Source organism: Penicillium daleae, assembly GCF_028827525.1.
Source record: "Penicillium daleae strain IBT 16125 chromosome Unknown utg000008l_segment0_segment0, whole genome shotgun sequence".
NCBI lineage: Eukaryota > Fungi > Ascomycota > Eurotiomycetes > Eurotiales > Aspergillaceae > Penicillium > Penicillium daleae.
In genome coordinates, this window is record NW_026623156.1 from 6,984,775 (window position 1) to 7,008,794 (window position 24,020).

Below are 24,020 nucleotides of genomic sequence, written 5' to 3' on the forward strand. Positions count from 1 at the left end.
TGAGTCAGGAGGTTCGTCCCCCAAGAGCTAGCTACTCGAGGCTGCAGAATTGATTTTGGAATCTGGGGGTCACGGCTAGCTCACCTAGTCGAGATATGGATATGTGGGTGTGGAATGGTATGCATATAGATCTTGATTTGTGGTGTCCCCCTCCACCCCCCTGCTGGCCACAGCGGGTACATGCTGGTTACACGAGAAGCTTTGCGGATGTTACCAGCGGACTATAACTGACTAGTCTCTCATTCTTCCCAATGGCGTGGATGCTCGGGGGCAATGGGTGTCTTGATAGCTCTCATGATGCTCCGACTTGGAGGGGACAACGATCGCGAAATGCTTCAGATGCAACATGCCTGACGAATGTGGTTGGAAATAGTGACTCACTGGTTCTGGTGAGATGATTCAGTTACATCGTGTTCGAAGACTGGGTTCTAGGACTGTCGGCTAGCATGTACATCTCCCGGTGGAAGATGTGGCTGGCTCAGGCTTAGAAAAGGCAAGATCGGTGCAGCCTTGCCGATGATGCCCCTGCATACTCCGAGCCGTTACTTACGCCGACTTCATGCATGTCATGCTGCCCCTCCATCTTCCTGCACCATCAATAGCACTATAATCATTTCTCTCCTCCGTATGATTATTGGAATAGTTCAGAGACATGGCTATCCATGCCGGTTTCTGCTTCCCACTACGAGACCTGTCGGATGATGATGTCAAGCTAACACCATTTCCAGCGTGCCACTGACAGACCAGCGCTGCTGCTTCTTCCGAAAAAAGTACCTATTGACTAACCCGATTCGTATCCTCCCCGTATACGATGTAGCCAGCCAAACGTGCTAGAGCCTACTTCCAGGGCCCCACAAACCACACAGAATTATATCGACACATGTCCATCGGTCCCTTCGAGTCAGAACAAGCCATTATCTCACAGTTCCTAGATTTGTAAACATTTCAACAGGCGTGGCCTGCATCGCAGATATCGGACGGCGAACTCGCCGGGATGGTCTCGTACAAGAACGCCTCTGAAACACACATGTCCGCCGAAGTGGGATACAACGGACTCATATTACAACTCACGCGGTCGGACTACTCCTGCACTATGCGCTTGATAGTCCCAAGCAAGGGGTTCTTGGTCTGCGGCGGATGCAGCGGCTAGCTGACCCGCCTATCCAGGCTTCGTTGACCGCAGCACAACGGATGGGGTTTCGGCTTGAGGTGATCTTAGGATGGAATGGAGCGTTGAAGGATCTGGAGACTCGGAGGAAGGTGCATCATGGTCGGGAGTAACCGCCGTATGGCGAGGAGAAGAATGGAGGTCGAGATACGGCATATCTGTCGCTGTGTTGGGATGATTGGCTGGGTGAGAAGAGGGAGGTTATAGATGAATGACTAGCTAGATAAAGTCAAAGTCAAAAGAACGAAGTAGATTGATAGAAGCTCAAGACTTTAGGTTCTTCCGGATGCCTAAATGTGATTAAAGTAAAGATATAGAGGAGTGAATCCCACGGTTCCATCCGAGTCAAGAACCATGGGTCGTTAGCACGTCACGCCAGATGCCCTGACGCCCCTGTATCGTCATTCAGAGCAGCAACGTCTTTTATCGTAAGCTGCTCAAGAATAACCCTTAATTTGAAAAGTACCTGATCCATACAGTCTATTTGAAGCATAGATCCATCCGCTTCGTTTGGGGTATCACAAAGCGATAGTGGGATGCGATGGCGTTCCATAGAAACTCAATCAACATCAACCTGAGAAATCGACACACTCTCAGCTGTCGCTGTGAGCGCCCAAACGGATCATGGAGTTACTCTCAGCTCGACTTGAATATCTGTCTGGGAAATAACAATGGTATGTACAGCACCCACTGAGACTTGCAGCCCTAATCTCTAACCATTCTCTGGAGGCGAGTTTATTTGGGGAGGAGATAGCTTCGCACATAGTGCGACGGAGATTCGTCTTTCCCTCGAGGGCCCTGAGAGAGCTCCGTGGCTGCATGCTGAGTTGAATGATCATGATGGGACTCATCAGTGTGCATCGGTAGGTGTGAGTTTGTTTACACGAAGAATAGTATCTGATTAAGGTACAGGTAAATCTATCCGAGTGCATTCATAATCATATAGGGGTGTTGACGTTCAGAGAATGCGAGCGAGATGGACAGATTAGTCTGGCGAAATGACTATGTATGAGTTTAATTCCTGCTCGACAGTGCTTTGCGGATAATCTTGGGCTGTATGAGGGCATTGGACCATCCTACCAGCAGCAGAAATCTGACATATTCCCTGATTCATCCTATTTGTCACAATTTCAGATCGTCCCAACGTTGACTCCTTTACATGCTACCTAGTTGTCGAGATCAGATGCATCCTGAACGATTCCGCTTTCTTTCACCAGGCTCGTATTTGACTCGCTTACCCCTCATTACAACCACCCACCCCATCATCCTACGACAACCAACATATCTACAACAAACCCTCCACAACCGCAAAAATGGGCATGAAAGGACGCTGCCAATGCTCCAAAATCGAATTCACCACCCCGACAGAAGAACCCCTCGCGCTATACGCCTGCCACTGCACAGAATGCCAACACCAAAGCTCCTCCGCCCACGGCATCACGGCCATATTCCCCTACTTTGAGCTCCCCGAATCCACCACCGACCTCGTGGGAACATACACTCGCACTACCCTCAAGGGACGCCAGATGGACTGCATATTCTGCAAGAACTGTGGCGCTCGCATCTTCCACAGTTTTCGGGATTTGATGCCCGCGCCGGGGGAAATGCCCGGTCCGACGGCTACCACGAATGTTAAGGGTGGTTGTTTGGTGGGGTTGGATAAGGAGATGATGAAGGGTGCTGTGCATATTTGGACCCAGCATGCTATTGTTGATATTCCGGAGGGGGCGGAGAGATATGAGAGGGAGCCGCCGCAGGCGAATCCGCTGGAGTCTAAGAGTTGAGTGGACTATATGAGTGGTCTGTGTACAAAATACATCTACTTGGAAGCAACACAATGGAATGAGAAAGAAAGTGGATAATCGACCAGGTTTGCCGAGTTTCTCTTAAAGGACTATCAATTTTCACAGCGCGATGAATGAGGCATGAGCAGGAATCGCTATTGACATATGTACATGGATAAACTTTAAACCTTCCCACACGCTAAGTCGATACAAGACCAGAACTTTAACCAACAACACAGGTCCAGCCGTTGTCGATGGCAATGCACGCGCCATTGATGACACTGGCACCAGGGCCGTAGGTCAAGTTAACGCAGAACCCAGCAACTTCATCCAGGTCGCAAGCAGGAGCCTTAATAGACTCGTAGACGGAATTCATCTTCTGATAGCCCTCCATGTGCATGCCGGTCTTGAACACATCGGCAATGTTGGTGTTCATGGCCCCCATCATCATGGCGTTGCAGCGAATGCCCTTGTTGCCATAGTATGCAGCAGTATTCTTGGTCAAACCAACCAGACCATGCTTGCTGGCAGTATAAGCGGCGCCTGATATATTCCAGTCAGAATCAGCGTAATTTACACAGCGAAAAAGAGGGGGACTTCAACGTACCAGCAGCCCATCCAGCACGACCGGCAACAGAGACAATGTTGATAATCCGGCCATCGGGCTTCGGCTGCTCCAGCATGTTACGAACAGCCATTTTGCTCAGGACCATGGGAGCGGTGAGGTTCAGTGCCATCACTCTCTCCCACTGCTCCACGTCGAGGTCTCCAACCGGAGCGAAATGATCCATGATCCCGGCGTTGTTCACCAAGACGTCAATCTTGCCAAACTCGCGGATCAGCTCGTCGAATAGACTTTGTACCTCGTCGACCTTGGTGATATCGGTCTTGATGGCTCGAATGGCCCCCTTGGAGGACAACTCTGCCGAGGCTTGTTGCAGTCGCTCCTCGTTGATGTCGCAAATCACGACGTTGGCGCCAGCGCTGAGAAACTGAGTCGCGATCGCCTTGCCCAGTCCACCAGCTCCGCCGGTGATGAGACAGGTCTTTCCTGCGAGGATCTGCTCGGGCATTGTGGAGAGTTGGTATTGGTTGTATTAGGTGAAGAGTTTGGTAAGGAGGATTCGTCGCGTCCACAGTGAAGGGCAGCCACTGTTGAACTTAAGTATTATTTTGGCTCATAGCGACGGGAGTTACTGTATCCGCACTCCGTCTTGGAGTGTTTCATCATGCTTCGCTTAGAGCGGCCTCGGTCATAGTGATTCCGGGGAGAAGGTCAGAGCAGTAGCCATCGAACCATCGTGGCAGTCGTTAATGCCGATGCGTAATCTCAGTACCGCTGAGGGCTAGCATGCTATCAGCCGTAATAGGAGAGCGATGAAGACAAATTACGTTAAGTTCACTAATGAAGAGAAGATGTCTGCGAGAAAGAAGCTTAATTTTAGACTGATTTGTCTTTCTGCCACGTGGTGAAGGTTATTTCCTCGTCAACAGCATCTCGAGATGACAACCTTGTGCATGGATCTGCCGAAACCAATACGAGATTGGGTAACGCGCAAAATTACATGCAATTGCTTATCGGGACCTCCAGCATCCGGAGCCCTAAGCCCTAAGGCCTAATCAGGAAGGGCTGGTGCCTTTCCCTCGGCGGAAGCCTGTTGGCCATCCGATTGGGGGGCAACTGTACGGAGAACCACCGCTTCTCCAGAGCAGAATTACCAGCGAGTGGTTGGTCACGATACTTCGGAGGCAGGCTGACTAAAGAAGAGGCTTGCGCCTCCCACTCTTGCCCGAGTTCTCGGAGTCTACAAGAGAGGAAAGTTGCTCCTGGATTTGCCGACCACCACATCCATAAGGGCAGGATCAAGAGATCCATCCGCTTTTTGATTACTCAATTCCCACGACAGTTTCCTCGCGGCAATTGATACCAGTCTTTGAATTTCTGGCTCGAATGGTGACTGGACAAATGACAGGCCAAGAAGAGCCGGCCGTGCTTATCGGCGGCAGGGGCCGATTCCAAAGCGTTGCCTGATCCCCCGCAAAAATCCCGAGAAAGTTTCCTGGTCGTTCGGGACTGGCAGACTAAGCTCCACCGGCATCGCGCAGACCTTCTCAATCGGGAAATCATGAGAGTCTATCTATCTTATCACCCCGACAGTCTCAACTATCCCTCTATGGGGTGTTGGAGATAGCATGGGGTAGAGATGACAGGGATTCCAGCCGGTCTTCTTAAAGATAGGCCTCGCCCGCCCAGGTGAACACCGTCTGTTTTTACCTGTATAGGACGACTTGATTGCCGCCATGTCGAAAGAAGACGAAAGTTCACAGGTGTTCAAAGGCACTACAACTGAAGATGTTCGCCTTGAAAATTTGGGCTATGAGCAGGGTGAGTCAACGAGAAAACCACATCGCTCGTCGAGTGAATGCAGTCTTGATGCTAACCTCTGGTCGATCTTAGAGCTCAAACGTTCTTTTGGGTTACTTTCTATGATCGGGTTTAGCTTCAGTGTTGTGACATCGTGAGTACTGGCTGGCCTAGACTGGAGAAATGCTCGTATCTAACGAATCCCTTAGATGGACGGCACTGAGTGGTGTGTTCATCGTGGGAGTGACCTCGGGTGGTCCCCCAGTGATGATTTTTAGTTTCATCGGTGTTAGCTTGCTCACCCTGGCTGTTGCCATCCCCATGGCAGAAATGTGCTCCATGTACCCTGTTGCTGGAGGACAATACTCGTGGGTTGCCGCACTTACGCCTCCCCGGTTTGCTCGAGGTTTATCATATGCCACTGGCTGGTTCATGCTCATCGGTATGCATTCAACTAACTCGATGATGGGGAAAACATAAATGCTGATTCAGTGGAAAAAAGGTCTCCTAGCAATGGGTGCCACGAACAACTCTATTGCCTCCAATTTTGTGCTGGGAATGGCAAACCTGGTTTTCCCAGAATACACAATTGAAAGATGGCAGACGGTTTTGGTAGCCTACCTCGTGGCTCTCCTGTCGGCTGCGGTCAATCTTTGGGGCTCCCATCTACTCCACCGAATTTCCAAGTTCATCTTGATTTGGAACGTGGGTTCATTCGTGATCATTACAGTTACCCTCCTGGCGATGAATGATCATAAGCAACCGGCCTCTTTTGTTTTTCAGGATTTCCAGAACACCACGGGTTGGGGTACCGGGATGGCTGCTATTATCGGTATCTTGCAGGCATGCTTTGGAATGTGTTGCTACGATGCTCCTTCCCACATGACGGAAGAAATGAAGTCTGCCTCGAAGGAGGCACCCAAGGCCATTATTTTGGCCGTGGTTCTGGGTGCGGTCACAGGATTCGCTTTCCTGCTTACTCTTTGCTTCTGTATTGGCGATATCGCAGAGACTGCGGCTAGCAGTACTGGTGTACCCGTCATTCAGATCATTTACGATTCCACCGGCAGCAAGGTCGCCACCTGCATTTTGTCTAGCATGATTGCGGTAATTGTCATCGTTGCGGGTGTCAACATTCTTGCTGAAGGATCTCGCTCCGTCTTTGCCTTTGCTCGTGATAACGGGCTGCCCTTTTCGAACGTCTTCAGCAAAGTCGAGAGTAAGAGCCAGGTCCCAGTCAATGCCGTTCTTCTTACTCTGGCCGTCCAACTGGCCCTTGATGCCATCGAATTCGGCACGACAACGGGCTTTGAGACTGTTATCTCGATCTCGACCGAAGGATTCTGTAAGATAATCGAATCCCAGCTTGCTGACTGGGGAATGACTAACCACGTTCCTAGATCTGTCCTACGCAATGGCTCTTTTCAGCCGTCTGATTGGATACTTCTCCGGCCATGTCACCAAGCTCGAGGGTCCCTATTCATTCTCTACTCCAGTGTCAATCGGGCTCAATTTTGTGGGACTGATATTCCTTCTCTTTGCTTCCATCACGTTCAATTTCCCCAGTACTTATCCCGTTAACGAGGAGTCGATGAATTATACTAGCGCTGCCGTTGGTGTCATTGGTCTCATCAGCATCGTGACCTGGTTCACTACTGGACGGAAGAACTTTACGGGCCCAGGAGCTGTGAGCTTTTTGAAAGGCCAGAACACTGCACAGAACGTCCCCCAAGGTGATGTTACTTCCACCGGGATTGAAACAAAAAAGGCCTAGGTGCAGATATGTTCAGTCGTGGAGACTTGATCTCAATATGACCAAGATTGTATACTAGTCTTTTTCAAATCTCTAGCTGGCAGTCTCAGCTTGTAATCAAAAATTCTTCACCAATAATTATTTCTCTCAGCAAAAACTCTGGTTGTACACTATAGTTGGAACATACCTACGAGCATCAGCGAGAACGAAACGAGAGCCGGGAAAGATGCACACCTAGGGCCGTACCTAGGTTTTGGTCCATAATCTACTGAGAAGGTTAAATCTGATGGCTTTACCTAATCGATGTGCCAGTTATTATCACTATGGTAGAAGTGGTGCTCTATGCCATAGGCAGTAGCGTTACATTCTCATTCCGTCTGGCCATGAGAGAAATCGCTTGCTTGAAGCGCAGGGTCGACAGGCGAAAGCTGCCGCTGCCGCTGCCGCTGCCGCTGCCACTATCGTTGGCTCCGCGCCAGCGCAAGCCGCGCCCGTCCAGCCTATAGTCCCCCAAGTCCCACAGATTGCACAAGTTCCTGCCACTCGGCCCCAGGCCGCGCCGACTCCAGAATACCTTCGGCTTAGGTGGATGCACATTGTCGGGACAGAATAAGGCCATAAGGAAAGGGAGAAATCTGGTGAATATAATTATTACTTGGCTAGATGACAGGCTGATCGCTGTAAAGGGAGAGTTAGGAAAGACAAGGGGAAATATGTAGTGGCAATACGGGACCATATCACGTCCTGGTAGAATGTGGCCTCAACAGTCCGCATACGGGTCACTGCTGGGGCGGCAGCTATCCGAGACAGGTAGCATACTGCAGACTCAAGACGAGGTGCCTGAGGACCTCATCTGCGGGCAAGAGATAATGAGCGCAGACGTACAAGTGTACAAGCTTGGGTAGTAATTCCTTCCTCATGTATGTTGCAAGACATAGGCTTTTGACGGCGAAACGACGCCGCTACGCACGGGAAGCCAGGAAAAAAGGAATCAACCATCAATCACTATCTAGAGAAACCTCTAAAGAACAGGAAGAAGGGAAACCAGAAGATGGCCAAAATAGGCCATCGAACAAAGCAATCCAGAAAGCAGAAGAAAGAATCCAGAAGGCATCTACACAGACCGAGACCTGCAGGCAACCTGCAATCGCTGGTCCTGCACCAATCCATCGAGGCCAAGGGAGGGAGGAATCTCCATCGGCTTTAAACCCACATCTCGAGGTCTCTGAGTGCCGGCAAAGAAAACAATCCCACGAACTGATTGTGTTCGCACCATTCCAGGGTTTCATGTGTGGAAATTTGCACGCCCGTTGCTGTTTTGAAACGAAGCCGGGTTCCTTTTTTTTGCCTTAGTGAACGGATTTGAGTCAGCGGACATAACACCTGGAGGTGACGCTGGAACACTTCATATGGTCACGCCGTACCCATGATCCAGGGCAAAATTGTTTACATAGGTAATTCTATCTTCGGCGGATTCGAATCGCTGATTCGTAGGAGGAGGATGGAAATCATAGATTTTAGGTGCTTCGGTAGGAAATTCAGTAGGAGATTTAGTGGGAGAGTGATTAATTCCGGTAGGCTGTTGGATTAGGCACCAAACGGTTCGTTCATTTGAACATATTGATTTCTCTGGGTTGGTCCGGTCTCTGCTTCTCTGTTTGGTTTCCTTGTACTGTTTAATTGGTTTGATCTGTCGATTTGGAAAGTTGCGGCGAATGGCCCCATGTAGAAGGGAAGGACGCATTCTTTTCAGTTTACATGCAATTTTACACACTCCTTTGTCAGTCTTTTGGTTGCAATAAATGCATTTTATTTGTACATCTTTTCATGGTCGCTTTTCTTCTATTTGATTGGCCCATTCAATTTTGGTTTATGCACCCAGAGCTTGTCCTCGGGTGGGTGTTGTACATATGCCTACTCCCTGGCCATTTTGGTGCCAACCTCCAACAACCAACAACTGACCCGGCTCTCCTACATGTTCGACCACAGAAAGCTCTGTACCCTGAGTCGACCGTGAACGATCAGCAGAACCTGCTAGTGGTGACCCGAGGACCCATGCCTGGCGCTGCCGCCTACCTCATCACACCTCATCCCATGGGCGGTTTTCCGCGGGCGAACACCGATCACAGCCAGGCTTATACTCAACTCCATCACCCCTGGCCTCCTATCCCATTGGCCACCCCACCCACGGTTACAGTGCCATACCTGAGTATCTCCCCCCGTGGCTGCAGCTAACGGGCCGCCATACAGACCTCCCCAGCACCAGCCCCCACCTCATCGATGTGTGGAAGTGATTTTTCATTTTTTATCCCAGTGATCAAGAAATTCTTCCCGAATGCTTAGATTGCAGATATGGATGCTGGGCATTGGCTCATTTCAGAGAACCCAAAGGCCTTCCGGCAAGGTAATTTTGATTCTCATTCCCAATCATTCGCACAGAGCTCTAACAATGCGTGCAGCGGTGCTAGGTTAAATCCCTAGGACTATCCAAGTGCTACGTGTACGATGTGCTATAGACCATGGAGAAAGAACCTGGTTATTAAGGGATATCTACATTGTGCTTCTCGTAAATGATATAAGATATTGTTACGAGATTATCTACTTTGAGGGTAGAAGGCCTGTCAGTCAGGTAGAAGAAAAGCACCAAGTCAAATTGTTGCAGAGGCTGTTTCTTGCCCCCTTCTTCTCATGAGTCTTCTCTAATAATATACATTTTCTAAAGGAAAACAACAGAGGGATATATATACAGAAATATGAGGTATAAGCCACAAGCTGACGCCCATACAGGTCTTCCTGATCGTTACGTCACCCAATAACAACCAAACAGTTAGTTATCGGAATGTCCCCGCTCCACTGGGTTCAGTGGGGTCGTCGGTGCCAAGACATTGGAGCCCAAGGCACTAACTACACATAGGAATAGCCTCATGAGAGAGGCCTCGTAACAGATATAAAACGTTGGTACAGGCAACCAAGTCAGTAAAGCAATAGAATCTTCGAGACAGGAAAAGAAATATGATATCAGTAAAGGAGGTTTTATTTTTTCGTCTGCTCCTTTCTTTCCCATTTTTCTTGTTTTTTTCTTGTCTTCTTTGATATTGCCAGGTCGGAGGAAGCCGAGGACCCAGTGCTGTTGGTGAAGCGACCAGGACCTGCGGGCCGCGGCCGACGCCCATCATCCGAGAATGTTCCTTGACGGGGCCGTTTCCTAGGCGGCCCGTTATCCTCTGGGCTCGGTTCTCACTCGCTAGGTAGGTTGCAAAAAACACAACCGCCGGGATTTGAACCCGGGACCTTCCGTTGAAGACCTTGATTAGGAGACGGATGCCCTGACGACTAGGCCACGGCTGCAACAGTAATGTAAATTTTTGCTTTTATACTATAATTATACTAATTGCATTTTTACTTGGTTGGTTGGCAGAGCATCCCTATAACCGATGAGCCCTCCACTCCCCTTGTGAAATAACAAAAAACCAATGCCCTGTAGGCACCTAGCCATACGACCCATGAGGCCGTCCGTCATAGTGAAAAGAAAATAAAAGAAAGGAAAATAAAGATACAGAAGACATATTCTGGCTCTATCATGTAAAACCACCCGTCACAATCGACATTGAAGGGAAATGATAGACTAAATCGTATTTACAGCCTGGCTAGGGGACAGGGTTGGAGGCCCAATAACACAAACGATTTTATCGAATTTTATCTATGAGGAAACAGACAAATTCAGTCGAGATACTTCTAGACAGTTATTGCAAACTAAAAATTCTGAAATCGTGTCTTGATCGATCACCGAATGATATATACACTAGTCTCGTTAGCATTAAAGTAGACCAGGCGACGAGTCTACCTCCGCCTGTTACCCGGTTTCGAAAGCAGATTAGCTAGTGGACGGTGAGGCTGTTGTTTAGGTGGTACGCGGAACCCCGCTAAACTCGTATCCAATGAGTCATTTGTAAAAATGGTTAATTAACTTTAACTTACTGGAAACCTCCATAGAATGTTCTAGGCTGGGTTCTCAAAAGCGTGGGGAAGTTCTGCTGATAAAATCCTTCCGAGGTGTAGCTGGATTCGGTGCTATCCTTTATTGCATAACTACTGTAATGCTCCGTTTGTCAATAAAGATGCCTTAGGGGCACAAAGGATCAAGAATTTAGGCACACCGCTGAGGTATTGCAGTAGCTGTACACTGTAAAAAGGTAATTGGAAGGGTGTTGGGATACTGAATCAGCCTGTTCTTAGTGATAAATTCCCCCGCCGATCGGCAAGATCTCGTACTCGCTTCCTAACAACACGATGTAACCTAGTATACTAGAGCCATCACTTATAAATCATGTATCCCCCGACGTCCATATTTCACATTTAAGATAGCACGCATTAAAACTGGCTGGCATCATGGCAGAAAATAACGAACCTTGTCGACCTATTTTCCCGTATCAGGTTGAGAAAATCGTGACCTCTCGGCTGATACTCCGCCCGATGTGCGATGAGGATATTGAATATTTCCATGATATCCGTACCAGACCGGATGTTATGAAGTGGACGTAGGCTTCTCCACTAATATAACTATAATAAACTGGAGATGTTCCAAGAGCAATTAACTGACCGCGCTATTCAATATTTGAATATAGCCACAAACGCAAAATTGACACCGACATACAAGAAACGAAATCATGGATGAAAAAGTTTCTTCAACCAGACCAATCTAATCCACCATTTCACCTTTCGATCATTGAAAAAACTACAGGTTACATTATTGGAATGGCGGGAGTGTATACTCTGCATCCTCAAGCAGAGCTTGGTTACATGTTGCATCCTGATAAGTGGGGTGTAGGGTATGCAACGGAAGCTCTAACGGCTTTCTTACAGCAATGGTGGGAATTGCCCCGGCATAGCAAAGATAAGGCATCTAACATTGAGGAGTCGTTATTTGCCGATGCGCATAAAGAGAACGGTGTGAGCTTACGGTTGATGGAGAAACTTGGGTTTGAGAGGTATACGGACTTCGTTGAGGATGGCGATGAGATTATTGGTTTGAAATTGAGAAGACCATCGCTATATTAAGATTATTATAGATCTTGCAGACAGTACAGTTTTTTTGGGTTCTTAAACCCAGTAAGTCTAGTACCGTCTGTGTGTGTGAAGAGATTATATACCCAGACCCAGACTCCATGTCAGGATGGTTTACCTAGTTAGGCTAAAATATGAATCCTACCCAGTACTGTAGAGTGGCCAGTGGCTTAGAATCTAAATATTGAGGGGATATGTGGGCTACTATAACTTTCTACATCTATGTATATGGGGGAGAGTCTACCACCGTGAAAACAGACATAGATCCTCTACAAGTCCCGCTACGACCTAATCACCGTTCGCGTTGTTAGGCTACCCTCGTGTGGTGACCTCGAAACCGCTGATATGCTTCTTTTGTGTAGCTATTTCAGATAAGTAAACATCATCGCTGATCATATAATCTCTACCACTATCTAGACTTTTGAGATGAGAGGTCCAAACTAAACTATATTATATAACTATACAGTAAGACCTAGGAATACAGACACATCATTCCGAGGGAAGGAACAAGTTCAAGGATCACAGCTTAGGGGGTGTGAGCGTTTCCAAATCGCCGTAAGTTCTTGCGAATGTTTTTGATCGTACGTTCGCTGCATTCAGCCTGGTCAGCCATTTCATTTGGGATGTAGTTAGCGACTGGCTCTATATCATATCATGGATGAGAAATAGCATTGAACCGGGCAGCCTCGATGCTATGTCGCCTAGATGGCCTTGAGCGACACTTCAGCGAGTGGACGGATGTTTACGCAACTGCGGACCGTAGACATCTGGAGAGGGGCATCGAGGTTGCGCCCTCTCGAGCTTTTCCTGTAATTTACAGTAACTCACGTTATGTAAGAGCAAGGATCTAACCTAATTCTCGCATACAGAAGAGGAGATCTGCAACTAAGCTCAACATAGACTAGGGTTCTTCAGGATAGGACTGGAAAAACAATCTGTGAGTGTATGCGGGGGAATCTGTTTTCGAATATGGCAGTACCGTACGATAGATAATTACTACTTCTACTCCCCTATGACTTCCAGCTTTCCCGAAACAATTTCGCCCATTTCGCAACCTCAACTCTTCAAAAGTCTCACCCTCCCCATCTCCTCATTTTCTGATTTGCGCTTTCCTTCCATCCAACTCTTCGGCCCGAGACTCTCCATCGACTACCACCACGTCGATAGACGGTGAGAAGATCGTTAGCCGCAGAATGTAGATTTACAAGGATCCTCGAATAAAGAAGCTATAGATCCAACCCGTCCTCCGACGTACACAGCAAGTCACCAGACTTCTTTACCTAATTCGACATCACAATCGCAACCGAGCTCGACTTCGCAACAAATACAACCATCAACACGGCATGCCGTCTTGCCAACAGACCCTTTCACGCAGCCGGCCTGCACGGGTTCTACGGCTATGTCTTTGCCGATCTTATCTCACATGACTTTGTGATTCCGCGAGAGAAATCAAACGGGCCTACTCAGCAGCAAGAGACGATCACAAGGAGTGTTGTGAGTGTGACCACCAAGAAAGAGAGCGAGAAGGGGGAGGAGGGAAACCAGGGAAAACTTCACATGCAGTATAGTCGCCATTTTCGTGCTATAGAAGACGTTGGGTATGTGTAGAGGGCTGTTGGCGTAGATCAAACCAAAAAGCAACCCTTAAACACCAGTGGCATGCGTTGAGAAATGTGGAATTTCGGCGCCCAGTGGAGCCCAGATGATTCTTTCTCATCCGGCCGAATCCCATCCAGAAGCGCTTTCGAAGAGAGGCCATGGATTTTTCTGGCCCCAAATGTTAATTCCCTTTGTGTTGCCCCAAATTTCTCTTGAAAAACAGGAAATAGTTCGGTGAGGGGGGTGAGGGGGAGTGGAGCCCCCCGCAGGCCACCAACCTTTTGCTAACGTGAGAAACAGACGAGGGTTAGTTTTTGGTTTCTACATGTTTTTCCCAGTGGCAGGTTTGCCTGGGAGATTTACATAAGCGGGAGGCCAATAGGGCCCACACCGCTCCTGCCAATTCTTCCTCCTCTTTCTCTCCCCCCCGGGGGCATCACGATCAGTATTCTGTTTGCTGGTATGACGGAGCTATTTCGGTGGTCTCCAGAATACTTCCGACAACGATGCGCCGCAAACAATTATAACCAGTATACACTTCCACTTTCTTAACCCCTAGCTTCCTATTCTAGACTTATTCAAGACTAGTTAGGATCTTTCTGGACAAGAAAAGATCCTGGGTTCGATCCCCAGTAGGTGTGCGAAGTGTTTTTGAAATTTTGGCTGTAGTCCCAGTTTCTTCTATTTAACGTGCCCCTTTCACCTCTATAAAAGTAAAATAGATTAGATAGCACATATATTATCAGTCAAATAACATCTATCCTCCTAATTTGGACCTCCATGTGTTCTTGTTCATCATGACTCAATTTCCGCTCGGATTATGTTGATGCCTCAACCCTCAGGTGTCAACACCAACCCCTCAAACCATCCCCGAAATGGCTCCGTCCGCGATCCCACGGATTACCGTAGCCAATCGGGGAAGGTAGAAAGAGGGCTAGAAGCTTGTCATCTTTGACCTCTCGATGGACAAGCGGTGTGAGGATTGGACCAGCCAATGGGCATTTCACCGCATCTTTGATCATGGATAATAATGGCTTCTGGCCTCGTGCATGGCAATGTGCGACCACTTTGTCAGTCGTTGGTCCGTGTTCTAGTGTAGATAACCCTGAGAAGCGAACGTAGAGAGTCTAATTCCACAAGTCCTCCGACTTCTTCATCCAATAGCTTGTGCAGTTTGGGCCCTTGACGCTGGAAAACTTTGAATGCAGTATCACCACACCGAGTCAAAAGTCATAGCGTGAGATTTATCACTGGGGCCCAAGCCTGGGAGTTGTTGCTTTTCCTTATATGGCAGCTAAACGTTCACAGCCTTGAAATTTCAGCTTACATTTGACTTGCTGTACCAGTCGAACCTCTATCCTCCATTAGCGAAAATCCAAACGATAGACATGATTGCTTGGTTTTTGTTAGGAAGTGCCATAGCCTATGGCCTGGTCCTCACAGTCTATCGTCTTCACGTCCATCCACTCAGCAGATTCCCTGGGCCGCGACTGGCCGCATTGACGGGACTCTACGAGCTCATTTACACAGCCTGGGGGGCTGGCTCCTTTGATGACGAAATCGACAGAATGCATCGGATCTATGGTAAATATCGTACCCTGCATGAGACGGATGTCCGATGCTGTACTGACATGTTCGGAAGGTCCTGTCGTCCGCATCACCCCAGACGAGGTCCATGTCCAGGAGCAGTTCTACAATCCTAACTATGCCGAGGGTTGGATCAAAGGCACCGAGGTTCTAGATGCTGGCCGTGACCAATTAAGAGACACTACCAAAAGCTTCCATATAAGGAATCAGGTGCGATCAATTCTCCAGATCGAGGTCCGTCAGATCATCCGCGGCCTGGTCCGAAAGCATCAAGTCCATCGAGTGTTCAGCTCGCGGATTCGGTCCTTTATCCCAATAACCGAGCTCCGTGGACCCCAAACAGATCACACTGAAGGAAGCGATCTTGAAAATGGATCTCCAACCGCCTTGCTTTCGGCGCGGGGCCGATCGATGTCCAGATCCAGCCAGGAGTGCAAGGGTCCGCTCCCCACGTCGGGTAACACAGGCCCACGGTTGTGGTATCCGTAAGGCTTCAGCGGGCAAGCATGGTATTCGACGATGCAGGAGATGGGCGGTCGAAGTCTGCCGTTTCGAGACCCGTTGGGACTCCACAGAGTTTTGGGACGAGAAAGACCCGGAGAGCAGTGAGCTGGAGAGTTTGCTAACTGGTCAAGTCTGGTAAAAGGGGAGGAGGAGATGGCCTCTCAGTACCGAAGGAGGCGCTTTAAGGTTACCGAGCGGGGGATTGACCAGACTTCGGAAGTATCGAATAACCAACTGTTCAACGGCCGTAAAATGTGAGTTTGTTATTCGATTGGTAGACAAAGAGCCTACGGACGATTGTCTGTCCGAAGGGGCTGGGTGTCCGGGGTATAGGGAGTTCCTCACGCCATCAATTGCTTGAAACGGACAAAAGAGAAAAGGTTAACGGAGGAACAAAGAAGGGTTGAAGGTGTAATTTGGAGGGGAGGGGTTATGCTCATCTTTTTTTGTTGCGTCCCGCTGGCCGACCTCCGATTCTGCCGTGTCCTCTCGTCTCTTAAAACGACTCCCCGCGACTCCTTCGCACGACACGCCCGCGAGATCGCGCAACTGAACAGTCTCCTCTCTTTTAATCCGACCAATCCTCACAATGGTATGTTCTTCATCTCTTTGATCGCCAAAATACGGTCTGGAACGACTCCTGGCCCCCCTGCGGTTTCGGTCGCGAGATCGTTGATCGCCGGAGCTGCAGATCTCTCAAGATGATGCTAACTCGATCGCAATTGCTAGCCTCACGCCGATTCCTCCTATTTCTATGGCCAGACCAAGGCCGAGGTCTACTCACAGCTCTTGGACCAAGCTAAAGGTCTCGTTGACGGACAACGCAACTGGGTAAGTGCTGCTTGTCAGGGTCGCGTTGGCATCTCCTTGCACCTCCATAACCCCCATTCGTGTCTGCACTGCCTTGAAAGACCAGAGATCTAACCAAGTTCCACGAGCATAGGTCAGGTGAGCACAATATCCTCCATATCACGCGACCAGATCGTCGTGCTTGAATTGCGCCTCTCATCCCCTACAACCAAACAAGCGACATGGAATTGACTCTCCCACTAGCAACCTGTCCAACATCTCCTCCCTCCTCTGGCACGCCTACGCCGCCCTCCCTTCCCCATCTTCCGCCGTTAACTGGGCCGGTTTCTACATTCGCGATGACAAATTCCCGGCTCTCGCCTCGCCCGTCTCCTCACCCCCGCTGACTGGCGAACCGAGCTTCGGTGGTGTAACCATCTCGACGACGTACGCCTCTCCCGAAGACCAGATTTTGCTTCTCGGTCCTTTCCACGGCAAGCCCGCTTGCCAGCAGATCCGCTTTGGAAAGGGTGTCTGCGGTACGGCTGCCGCTAGCCAAAAGACCGTCATTGTACCTGATGTGCTAGAATTCCCTGGTCATATTGCCTGTGATGCCGACAGTCGGAGTGAGATTGTCGTGCCCATTGTCATTCGTGGAGAGGTAAGTACCTATCGTGTGTTTTGTGCGGTGATTGGTAAGGAGAGACTGAGGCTGACATTGCGATTCACAGACTGTAGCCATCATCGATATCGACTGCACACTCCCCTCTGGCTTCGATGAGGAAGACCAGAAGTACCTTGAGAAGCTCGCCGAGCTTCTGGGCGAGACCTGCGATTGGTGATTGATAATCAACCACAAACAAAAGTTCGAATGTTTATATCAGTTACTGGGAAACTGGGTTATGCGATACGACTGGAATTGTAAAGGGGGTTCTTTGTTTCACTCGGGCCTTGGGGTTGAAACTTTTGCTGATAAAAGTCTGGATTCTTTTTGGGTTGAATAACTCTTGAAACCTGGTATGGTTACAGGGTACCTAGTGAGTTATCTCTAGGGTTAAGTTTTGCATCTTTTATTTGCGCTATATATAGTTCGATGAACATTCGGCAATTGAAATGCCACTACATCATAGCACGCTCCCTCGTCAAGAGGTCGATTCCGCAACGCCTCCCTGGTTGTAACGAACGATTAATTACCATCTGGTTCGGCTAGACCCTTGAAACCCAAGATCTGCAGTGTGGGGGAGGCGCACAGGGACCCTGAGACCCCTGCCGAGTGACATCGCGTATCAGACACTTGACTAGTGTCAGTTCGTTAAGCTAAATCATTGAAACCACAGTCTGCAACAGTTCATGTAGAGTGACATTTGCTAATGGAAATTATTCCCGTGACTTCACCCAGCAGCGTGAGGGTATGACTGTGAACCATAATGGACGTATTGGATTCCAAATAGAAGCTCCGCTTATCAAAATTTGATGCATGAAACTCGCAGTCTCCACAAGCTCGGCTTTGAAGAACTATGCTTCCCCAAATCTTAGAACCCAACGCTAACCTCATAACTACTACCGCTCTGCTGGGTCGAAAAATCGACCTGACCAACACAGTCACCATACTCATAAGGCTTCCCCAAACTTCCCGAGTTACCACTCGACGTAGTCGGCGCGCCAAAAGTCACCGAAGTCTTGGGCAAAGCGCCGCACGAGTGAGTACCCGAGTTCCAGGGATAATACTCAACAAAGCCAACCTGCGATCCCTCAATGCCCCCCGACCCCGAGGGAAGCGTATAAGAACCGATATGAGTCTCCGTCCCCGTAACGGCGTCGACCAAAGTACCGGTCCAAGTCGTGCCCTCGGTGTTTTGAATCCGTAACAGATAGCCATCCGCGTAGGTAGCGTCGACATCGACGGAGCAACTCACGCCGGAACCTCCATCGGCACCGTCGCTGCAGTTGCTATCATTCGTGGTAGTTCCACTAATGAAGCTGGAGAAGACGCCGTGAACGACGGACTGAGAGCCGGAATCCGGGCGTGGTTGGAGGCCGGTGTATCCGACGTCAGATTGGCCGTTGAAGTTGAATTGTTGGGCGTAATAGTACCCAGATGCATGGGTGGCATCGGGCATAGAAATTGGGAAGGTGATGTCCTTTAGTCCGGTGCTGGGCACGTCGGAGACGCTCCATGAGAGACCGACCAGAGCCTCGGAGGCTTGGAAGATAGAGGAGAGAAGGGCGGCACGGAGAATGGACGACGGGGTCTTCATTTTGGAAAATTTTGATGTATTCTTGAGTGAGGACACGATTGTTATTGCTCGACTTCTGGTATTTATATGTCTCTCTCGCTTATGCAGCGCCTTGACGCTCAATCAAGCCCAAACACCGCGGTGTTTCAGTGGATAGAGATCTGCAAACCTAATCAACCATACGACGGTGTTACATTAGGAATGCTCGGAGATGGAACATCAATTAGGTCCGGTCCTTATTGTTTTCTCGTGAGCTTTAGCAAAGAATAAATAACTGAAACTCCCGAGAATTGAACATGTCCATCCACCTTCCTATGCCGGCCCATGCCGGCTTCTAGAAGCCGGGGTGTGTGGGGTCTATAGTTCTGGAGTTACCATGGAGCGTCTCAAGTTCGCTTCACAACCGACACCAGGGAAAGCCACGCGGCTGACATCATTATTACCATTTTGGGGTGTTGTACGTCGGAGTAGATTGGATTATTAGAACTTCTCCTTAACGGATTGAGCAAAAAGCACGACGGCGTAGCTATTTATGGTCAGAATATGCTACCAGGAGTATTGCCCAGAAACCCATTTGGAGCAAGACCCGACCGAAATATGAAGATGAAATGAATAATTGTATTCTCTATCTGATGTTGGAATATGATTTCATGAATCTCATTTAGCCGTTGAAGCGCCATCATTCTCAGTGCACCATTTCATATGGGCCAGCATCCTCCAATACGTATCCTCAGCAGCTGATTTCCCAACAATGGGATCGAGATGTCCATATCCCTCCGCCAAAAACCTGCGATAAAACTTCTCTCCAAATTGTCGTCGCAACAGCTCGTAGTCCTTGAGTGTAGATTCCGGATCAAAGACTTGATTATCAGTACCCGAGATGAACAAAATCGGCAGTCCTCGTAGTCGTTGCAAGCTCTGCGTCGTGAGAAGCGGGCGTAGATCGTTATCCAAACAGATCCCTTTTGTTCCCATGCGCACCAAGTGTTTCATTAACTTCGTGTATGTACTTGCGAAGAATTCATGGACGTTATCATGGATGGTGACATCGAGATTTTCGTGGTTCCATAGTAACCCGAATGCGAAAGAAGTTCGATGACAGGCCGTTGAAGTGCAAACATCGCGCGAGTGTCCGACGGGATAGAAGCGGAGAATCTGGTCAAGAATTCTCTGAAGGATGCCATCACTTGGACTGCTCGCAATTGGGAAACAACTTCCAGCGAGAGTTTCATAGAGCTGGATGATAAGAGTTGTTCTGCCTTTGACCCAGTTCCAGTAACCAAACACTTGGTGCATGAACACTGAGTTCGCAGTCACCCCGAGAATTTGATCACGTCTAATCGTGCCGTCGAGTAGAGCCATACAGAGAGCAACTGAGCCCTGACAATGTGCTATTACGTAGGGCTTCTGGGCCTCGTTGTCTCGAATGTATTGCACCGCTGCCGCAACGTCGAGACGGCAGTCGAAAACCGTTGACTTCTCAGCCACGCTGGGATCACAGCTCCAACGGGGAGTCAGTGCGTAGCAGCGATGCCCGCGTTTAGTGAAATAATCGACCAAGTTGCGGCGTAAGAATGGAAGTGCAAACACATTATGCTTTGCCCAAGTTCCAGTAATCCCCGGCAAGAATAGAATTGGGGCTGGGCTCAAGCTGTTCGTCGAGTCCGTTTGGTCTTGTGATGGAACTGGCTCATATCTTTCCAAGAATGTATGTACGCCATCGCGTGCTTTGATTTTAACTGAAGATGACGCTGGCGGCTTTGAGTGGATGATCTGTGCGGTTGGAATTTCGGGGAAACGAATTGGAACGAATGGGCGGAAAAAGTAGAGACTGATATGATATAAGAAAGATATGAAGAATCCAATCAAAGCAAAGAAAAGACCCCTGCTAAAGGATTTCGTGGTTCGGAAGGTTCTCATTTGCTTCTGGAAGTTTGCCAATGAGATATGAAGGACGCCTGATCCAACCTTGGTGCCATCGTGTTTGGTGACATTGACATCGATGGTTGTTGTTGCTTGCCACGCTTTGCTGAAGGAAAATGCAATGTTCGAGTCGATGACTTTGCGCCCCTCGAGATGGTAATGGACACCCTCTACCGAGGCCAGATCTAGGTGGTATGTAATGGCAGACGCTTCAGCGCTCTCAGTAAGAGGGTTGAAAAAGTCGACAGTTCCATTGATAATTCGGAGCGTGGCTTTGGACAAAGCCCGACATGAAACCGTCCCAGAGCATGTACCTTGATATTGTGACCGGAGTAGTCCTATTGAAGTTAGAACTTGTTACTATATAGGATATATTCGAAGTATATTACCTTCTTTTTGACGCCAAAGCTCAATGGTAGCCAAAACTCGCATTGCGCAAGAGCTTCCTCTGCCTAAACCCTCAGACACTGCGGAGTCTCGTTCTCCTTTGTCACTGAAATAACCGAATAGATTCTCGGTGAATTGCCAACCTGCTGATTTAAATCCTTGTCGGATCCCAATTTGAGGATCGCGGCGATTTCGTGATACTTTAGGTTTGCTCTCGGCTTCAAGAATGCCGTTCTTGCTTTCAAGATCAATTGTGAGACCAGCTCGCTTGGTGATCAGGCTGAGCGATCGCTCGGAAAGTGCCGAGATCGTTGCGAGTGGGTTAATTCCTGTAATATTAGCTCATGAAGGTGTTGAGATTTTCCAACCTTTGGCATACCTAATGCAGTTGGAATGACTGAAGCATCGCAGCAAACGAGCCCCTCGTACACTTTGTCACCAGAGCCGGTAAACACCTCTCCTAGATGATTTGTAACACCTCCGTATCCCGTACCATCGCAACTCATATTGGCCCCACCTAGAAGATGAACCGTGACTTCCTCCTGATGTCGACCTGGAAGGCTGGTTAGTAGTTTCACGTAGATATTGGCTGTCAGTCTTACCATAGAAGTAGGAGAATCCCATTTTAGCTCCCGTGAAAATGAATAGCTCTTTCAAAAGCCCAGTGATTAACAGAAAATGTCCCGATCGACCTTCTTTCGGTGCACGCAGGTGGATCTGACCATCCTTCAGCGTGAGAGTTATCTCGTTACTGTCATGAGACATAATAAGATATGTTGAAGTTCGTTGCAGCGCTCCACCGATAGCGTAGGGTCCTAGCAAGAATGATTTCATAGAAGCCAATACTTCGAACGCTCCGCGTCGAGGGCTCACGAGTAGGGACAGGGCGTGACTCTTTATCGTCTGCATTAGGAGCATCATGTTGATGACAGGATTGAATGGCTCCGGAATACAACCGTCTTGGATAACAAACCCCGATAGAGGGTTCTTCGAGGCCCCATTGACTCGATTATCAATCACACCAGTCACAGTTGGTCCGGATAGATCGGTTCGACGAGAAAGGGAATCTCGAGCAATGCCATTGATTTCGTTGCGTCCATTGTAACCTGAGATGTATTTAGAAGATTGCACGATCTGGACCTTTGGGTATACGTACCAAATAGCAACAGATCGCCATTTCCGGAAAGATTCCTCCCAACGAGTGGAGACATTGGTAGACCGTTTCCCCTTGATTTTAGCAAGATGGAAGTCGCACCTAAAGAACCCGCTCCTAGGAAGCAAAATTCCTTCTATACGGATGTACTTTTAATTAGCTGAACCGATAAATGCCATAGACCTAGTAGATGGAAGGAAGCCCACCAATGGAACTTACCGCTTTGACCCAGAACAGTTGCTCCTTGAACTCATCTTTGAAAGTCGACCTCCCGGGACCATGCCACGAGAAATAGACTGTGTATCCGGCTCCATCTGCAGACCGTTCCACGTACTGGACCTCACATCCACAAAAGATCTCAGCGCCCCAATTCCAGGCATCTGCAAGATATGTTACAGCCACAGAATTCTTGGATCCATCATTAAGACCTGTAGATTCATGACCAGAGCCACGGTTTGCTTGCATTGGAACACCCGTACTGTTCTGACCATCATGGAAGAATATGGTCAGAGGTGTTTGATAAAAGCTTTTGCTCTTTCCCAGTAATTTCGACTCTCGTCGGAGGTGCTCTAGCTTTTTCAGTTTAGGGTAGTTCTTGGGATATGGAAGTGGTTGTAGCGTTGCTTCGGCACGCGCGTAATCTGCCATGACTTGTTACAGGTTGTTTTATTTCGAATTTATGATTCAAGGCAGCACTCACACTCATTTAGTTCTGATGGGGTATCTCTGATTTCTGATGGCCATGGGCTCATTTTCAATGTTGCCTCATCGGCCCTGAGAAAGACACCAGCATTTATTAACGAGCAACCTCCAAGCCCTTCAATATGGCACACTAATTAGCTTGCGATGTGATTTTCAACATTGGCGGATCTCACTTACCATGCGCAGAGAAAGCATGCTGTCCATCGCCCAAGAAAAGCTGAAACAGTTGGGTTGGGTCCTCAAACGATAGCCACTTCGAGAGAACCGAAGTCCTGGAAGACCTTCCAGAAACGCCCATCTCCCTCACACATTGCGAGAATGTTCTCGGAAACGAACCGGCTATATCAAATTGTCAGCTTACATATGACAATGCGACTCCAGCAACGTGAAGAAAAGTGGATCACGTAGGTGGAAATCAACAAGACAGGGCTAAGGGTATCCATACGTTTCCTTTCCCAGCCAAGTTCTAGCACTACAACGCTCTTTCCCGCGCGAGCCATTCGGCTCGCTGCGACTCCTGCTCCATAGCCAGATCCGACGACGACAACGTCATATTCCTCTTTCATCGAGTCAATGGGAAGACTAAGGGTCGGGTAATTGTCAACACGCCCCTTGGTGGTCGACATTGAGTCTGTGCCTGAAGAAATTCAGTCGAGAAACTGCGCGGACTTGATCTTAAGCAGATAGGGGAAATAATCTAGAAATGTGCATCGGCTGAAGTTGCCCCCAGCAAAGGTGGACGCGTCCGGAAAAAGATTTATCGAGTGGGATCTAATAAGGGCAAGGCTGCCAACACATAGACCCTAGAATGGCTAGTATGAGTTTTGGACTGGCTATTTCTGAGAGATATCACGTTGTACCTGTGCTATTCGGTGTCGGTGTGGGGCGTGTATGGGTGCAAGGGTGAGTACGTGAACTCCATTGGTCAGTATTGGAAAGTCAAACCAGCTTCGATGCAAGTCAGCGATGCATCGGTTGCTGTATCTGATCTGGTACCGCTTAGGC

General features: G+C 48.7%; 8 protein-coding genes across 8 annotated transcripts; 5 read left to right on the forward strand and 3 right to left on the reverse strand.

Moving 5' to 3' along the window:
• Nucleotides 1-1,709: 1,709 nt before the first annotated feature.
• N7458_011005 (CVNH domain-containing protein) lies at nucleotides 1,710-2,123 on the forward strand (the record flags this gene model as incomplete). The annotated part of the gene is made up of 3 exons (XM_056914387.1): nucleotides 1,710-1,842; nucleotides 1,898-2,031; nucleotides 2,115-2,123. 3 exons carry the CDS (start codon nucleotides 1,710-1,712, stop codon nucleotides 2,121-2,123), a joined length of 276 nt encoding a protein of 91 aa, XP_056763236.1.
• A 358-nt stretch (nucleotides 2,124-2,481) lies between these two features.
• Nucleotides 2,482-2,952, forward strand: N7458_011006 (GFA family protein; the record flags this gene model as incomplete). The annotated part of the gene is made up of 1 exon (XM_056914388.1): nucleotides 2,482-2,952. The coding sequence occupies one exon, from the start codon at nucleotides 2,482-2,484 to the stop codon at nucleotides 2,950-2,952; it is 471 nt and encodes a 156-aa protein (XP_056763237.1).
• A 223-nt stretch (nucleotides 2,953-3,175) lies between these two features.
• Nucleotides 3,176-4,025, reverse strand: N7458_011007 (uncharacterized protein; the record flags this gene model as incomplete). The annotated part of the gene is made up of 2 exons (XM_056914389.1): nucleotides 3,176-3,495; nucleotides 3,560-4,025. 2 exons carry the CDS (start codon nucleotides 4,023-4,025, stop codon nucleotides 3,176-3,178), a joined length of 786 nt encoding a protein of 261 aa, XP_056763238.1.
• A 1,228-nt stretch (nucleotides 4,026-5,253) lies between these two features.
• Nucleotides 5,254-7,091, forward strand: N7458_011008 (putative GABA permease; the record flags this gene model as incomplete). Its single annotated transcript, XM_056914390.1, has 5 exons — nucleotides 5,254-5,338; nucleotides 5,411-5,471; nucleotides 5,527-5,759; nucleotides 5,820-6,662; nucleotides 6,718-7,091. The coding sequence occupies 5 exons, from the start codon at nucleotides 5,254-5,256 to the stop codon at nucleotides 7,089-7,091; spliced, it is 1,596 nt and encodes a 531-aa protein (XP_056763239.1).
• An 8,253-nt stretch (nucleotides 7,092-15,344) lies between these two features.
• On the forward strand, nucleotides 15,345-15,809 carry N7458_011009 (uncharacterized protein; the record flags this gene model as incomplete). The annotated part of the gene is made up of 1 exon (XM_056914391.1): nucleotides 15,345-15,809. One exon carries the CDS (start codon nucleotides 15,345-15,347, stop codon nucleotides 15,807-15,809), a length of 465 nt encoding a protein of 154 aa, XP_056763240.1.
• A 604-nt stretch (nucleotides 15,810-16,413) lies between these two features.
• N7458_011010 (GAF domain-containing protein) lies at nucleotides 16,414-17,455 on the forward strand (the record flags this gene model as incomplete). The annotated part of the gene is made up of 4 exons (XM_056914392.1): nucleotides 16,414-16,416; nucleotides 16,554-16,655; nucleotides 16,852-17,274; nucleotides 17,345-17,455. 4 exons carry the CDS (start codon nucleotides 16,414-16,416, stop codon nucleotides 17,453-17,455), a joined length of 639 nt encoding a protein of 212 aa, XP_056763241.1.
• A 690-nt stretch (nucleotides 17,456-18,145) lies between these two features.
• N7458_011011 (uncharacterized protein) lies at nucleotides 18,146-18,871 on the reverse strand (the record flags this gene model as incomplete). Its single annotated transcript, XM_056914393.1, has 1 exon — nucleotides 18,146-18,871. One exon carries the CDS (start codon nucleotides 18,869-18,871, stop codon nucleotides 18,146-18,148), a length of 726 nt encoding a protein of 241 aa, XP_056763242.1.
• Nucleotides 18,872-19,507: 636 nt separating this feature from the next.
• Nucleotides 19,508-23,641, reverse strand: N7458_011012 (CAZyme family AA3; the record flags this gene model as incomplete). The annotated part of the gene is made up of 9 exons (XM_056914394.1): nucleotides 19,508-21,111; nucleotides 21,163-21,489; nucleotides 21,540-21,713; nucleotides 21,763-22,266; nucleotides 22,317-22,449; nucleotides 22,533-22,954; nucleotides 23,014-23,145; nucleotides 23,193-23,354; nucleotides 23,461-23,641. The coding sequence occupies 9 exons, from the start codon at nucleotides 23,639-23,641 to the stop codon at nucleotides 19,508-19,510; spliced, it is 3,639 nt and encodes a 1,212-aa protein (XP_056763243.1).
• Between the last annotated feature and the right edge of the window lie 379 nt (nucleotides 23,642-24,020).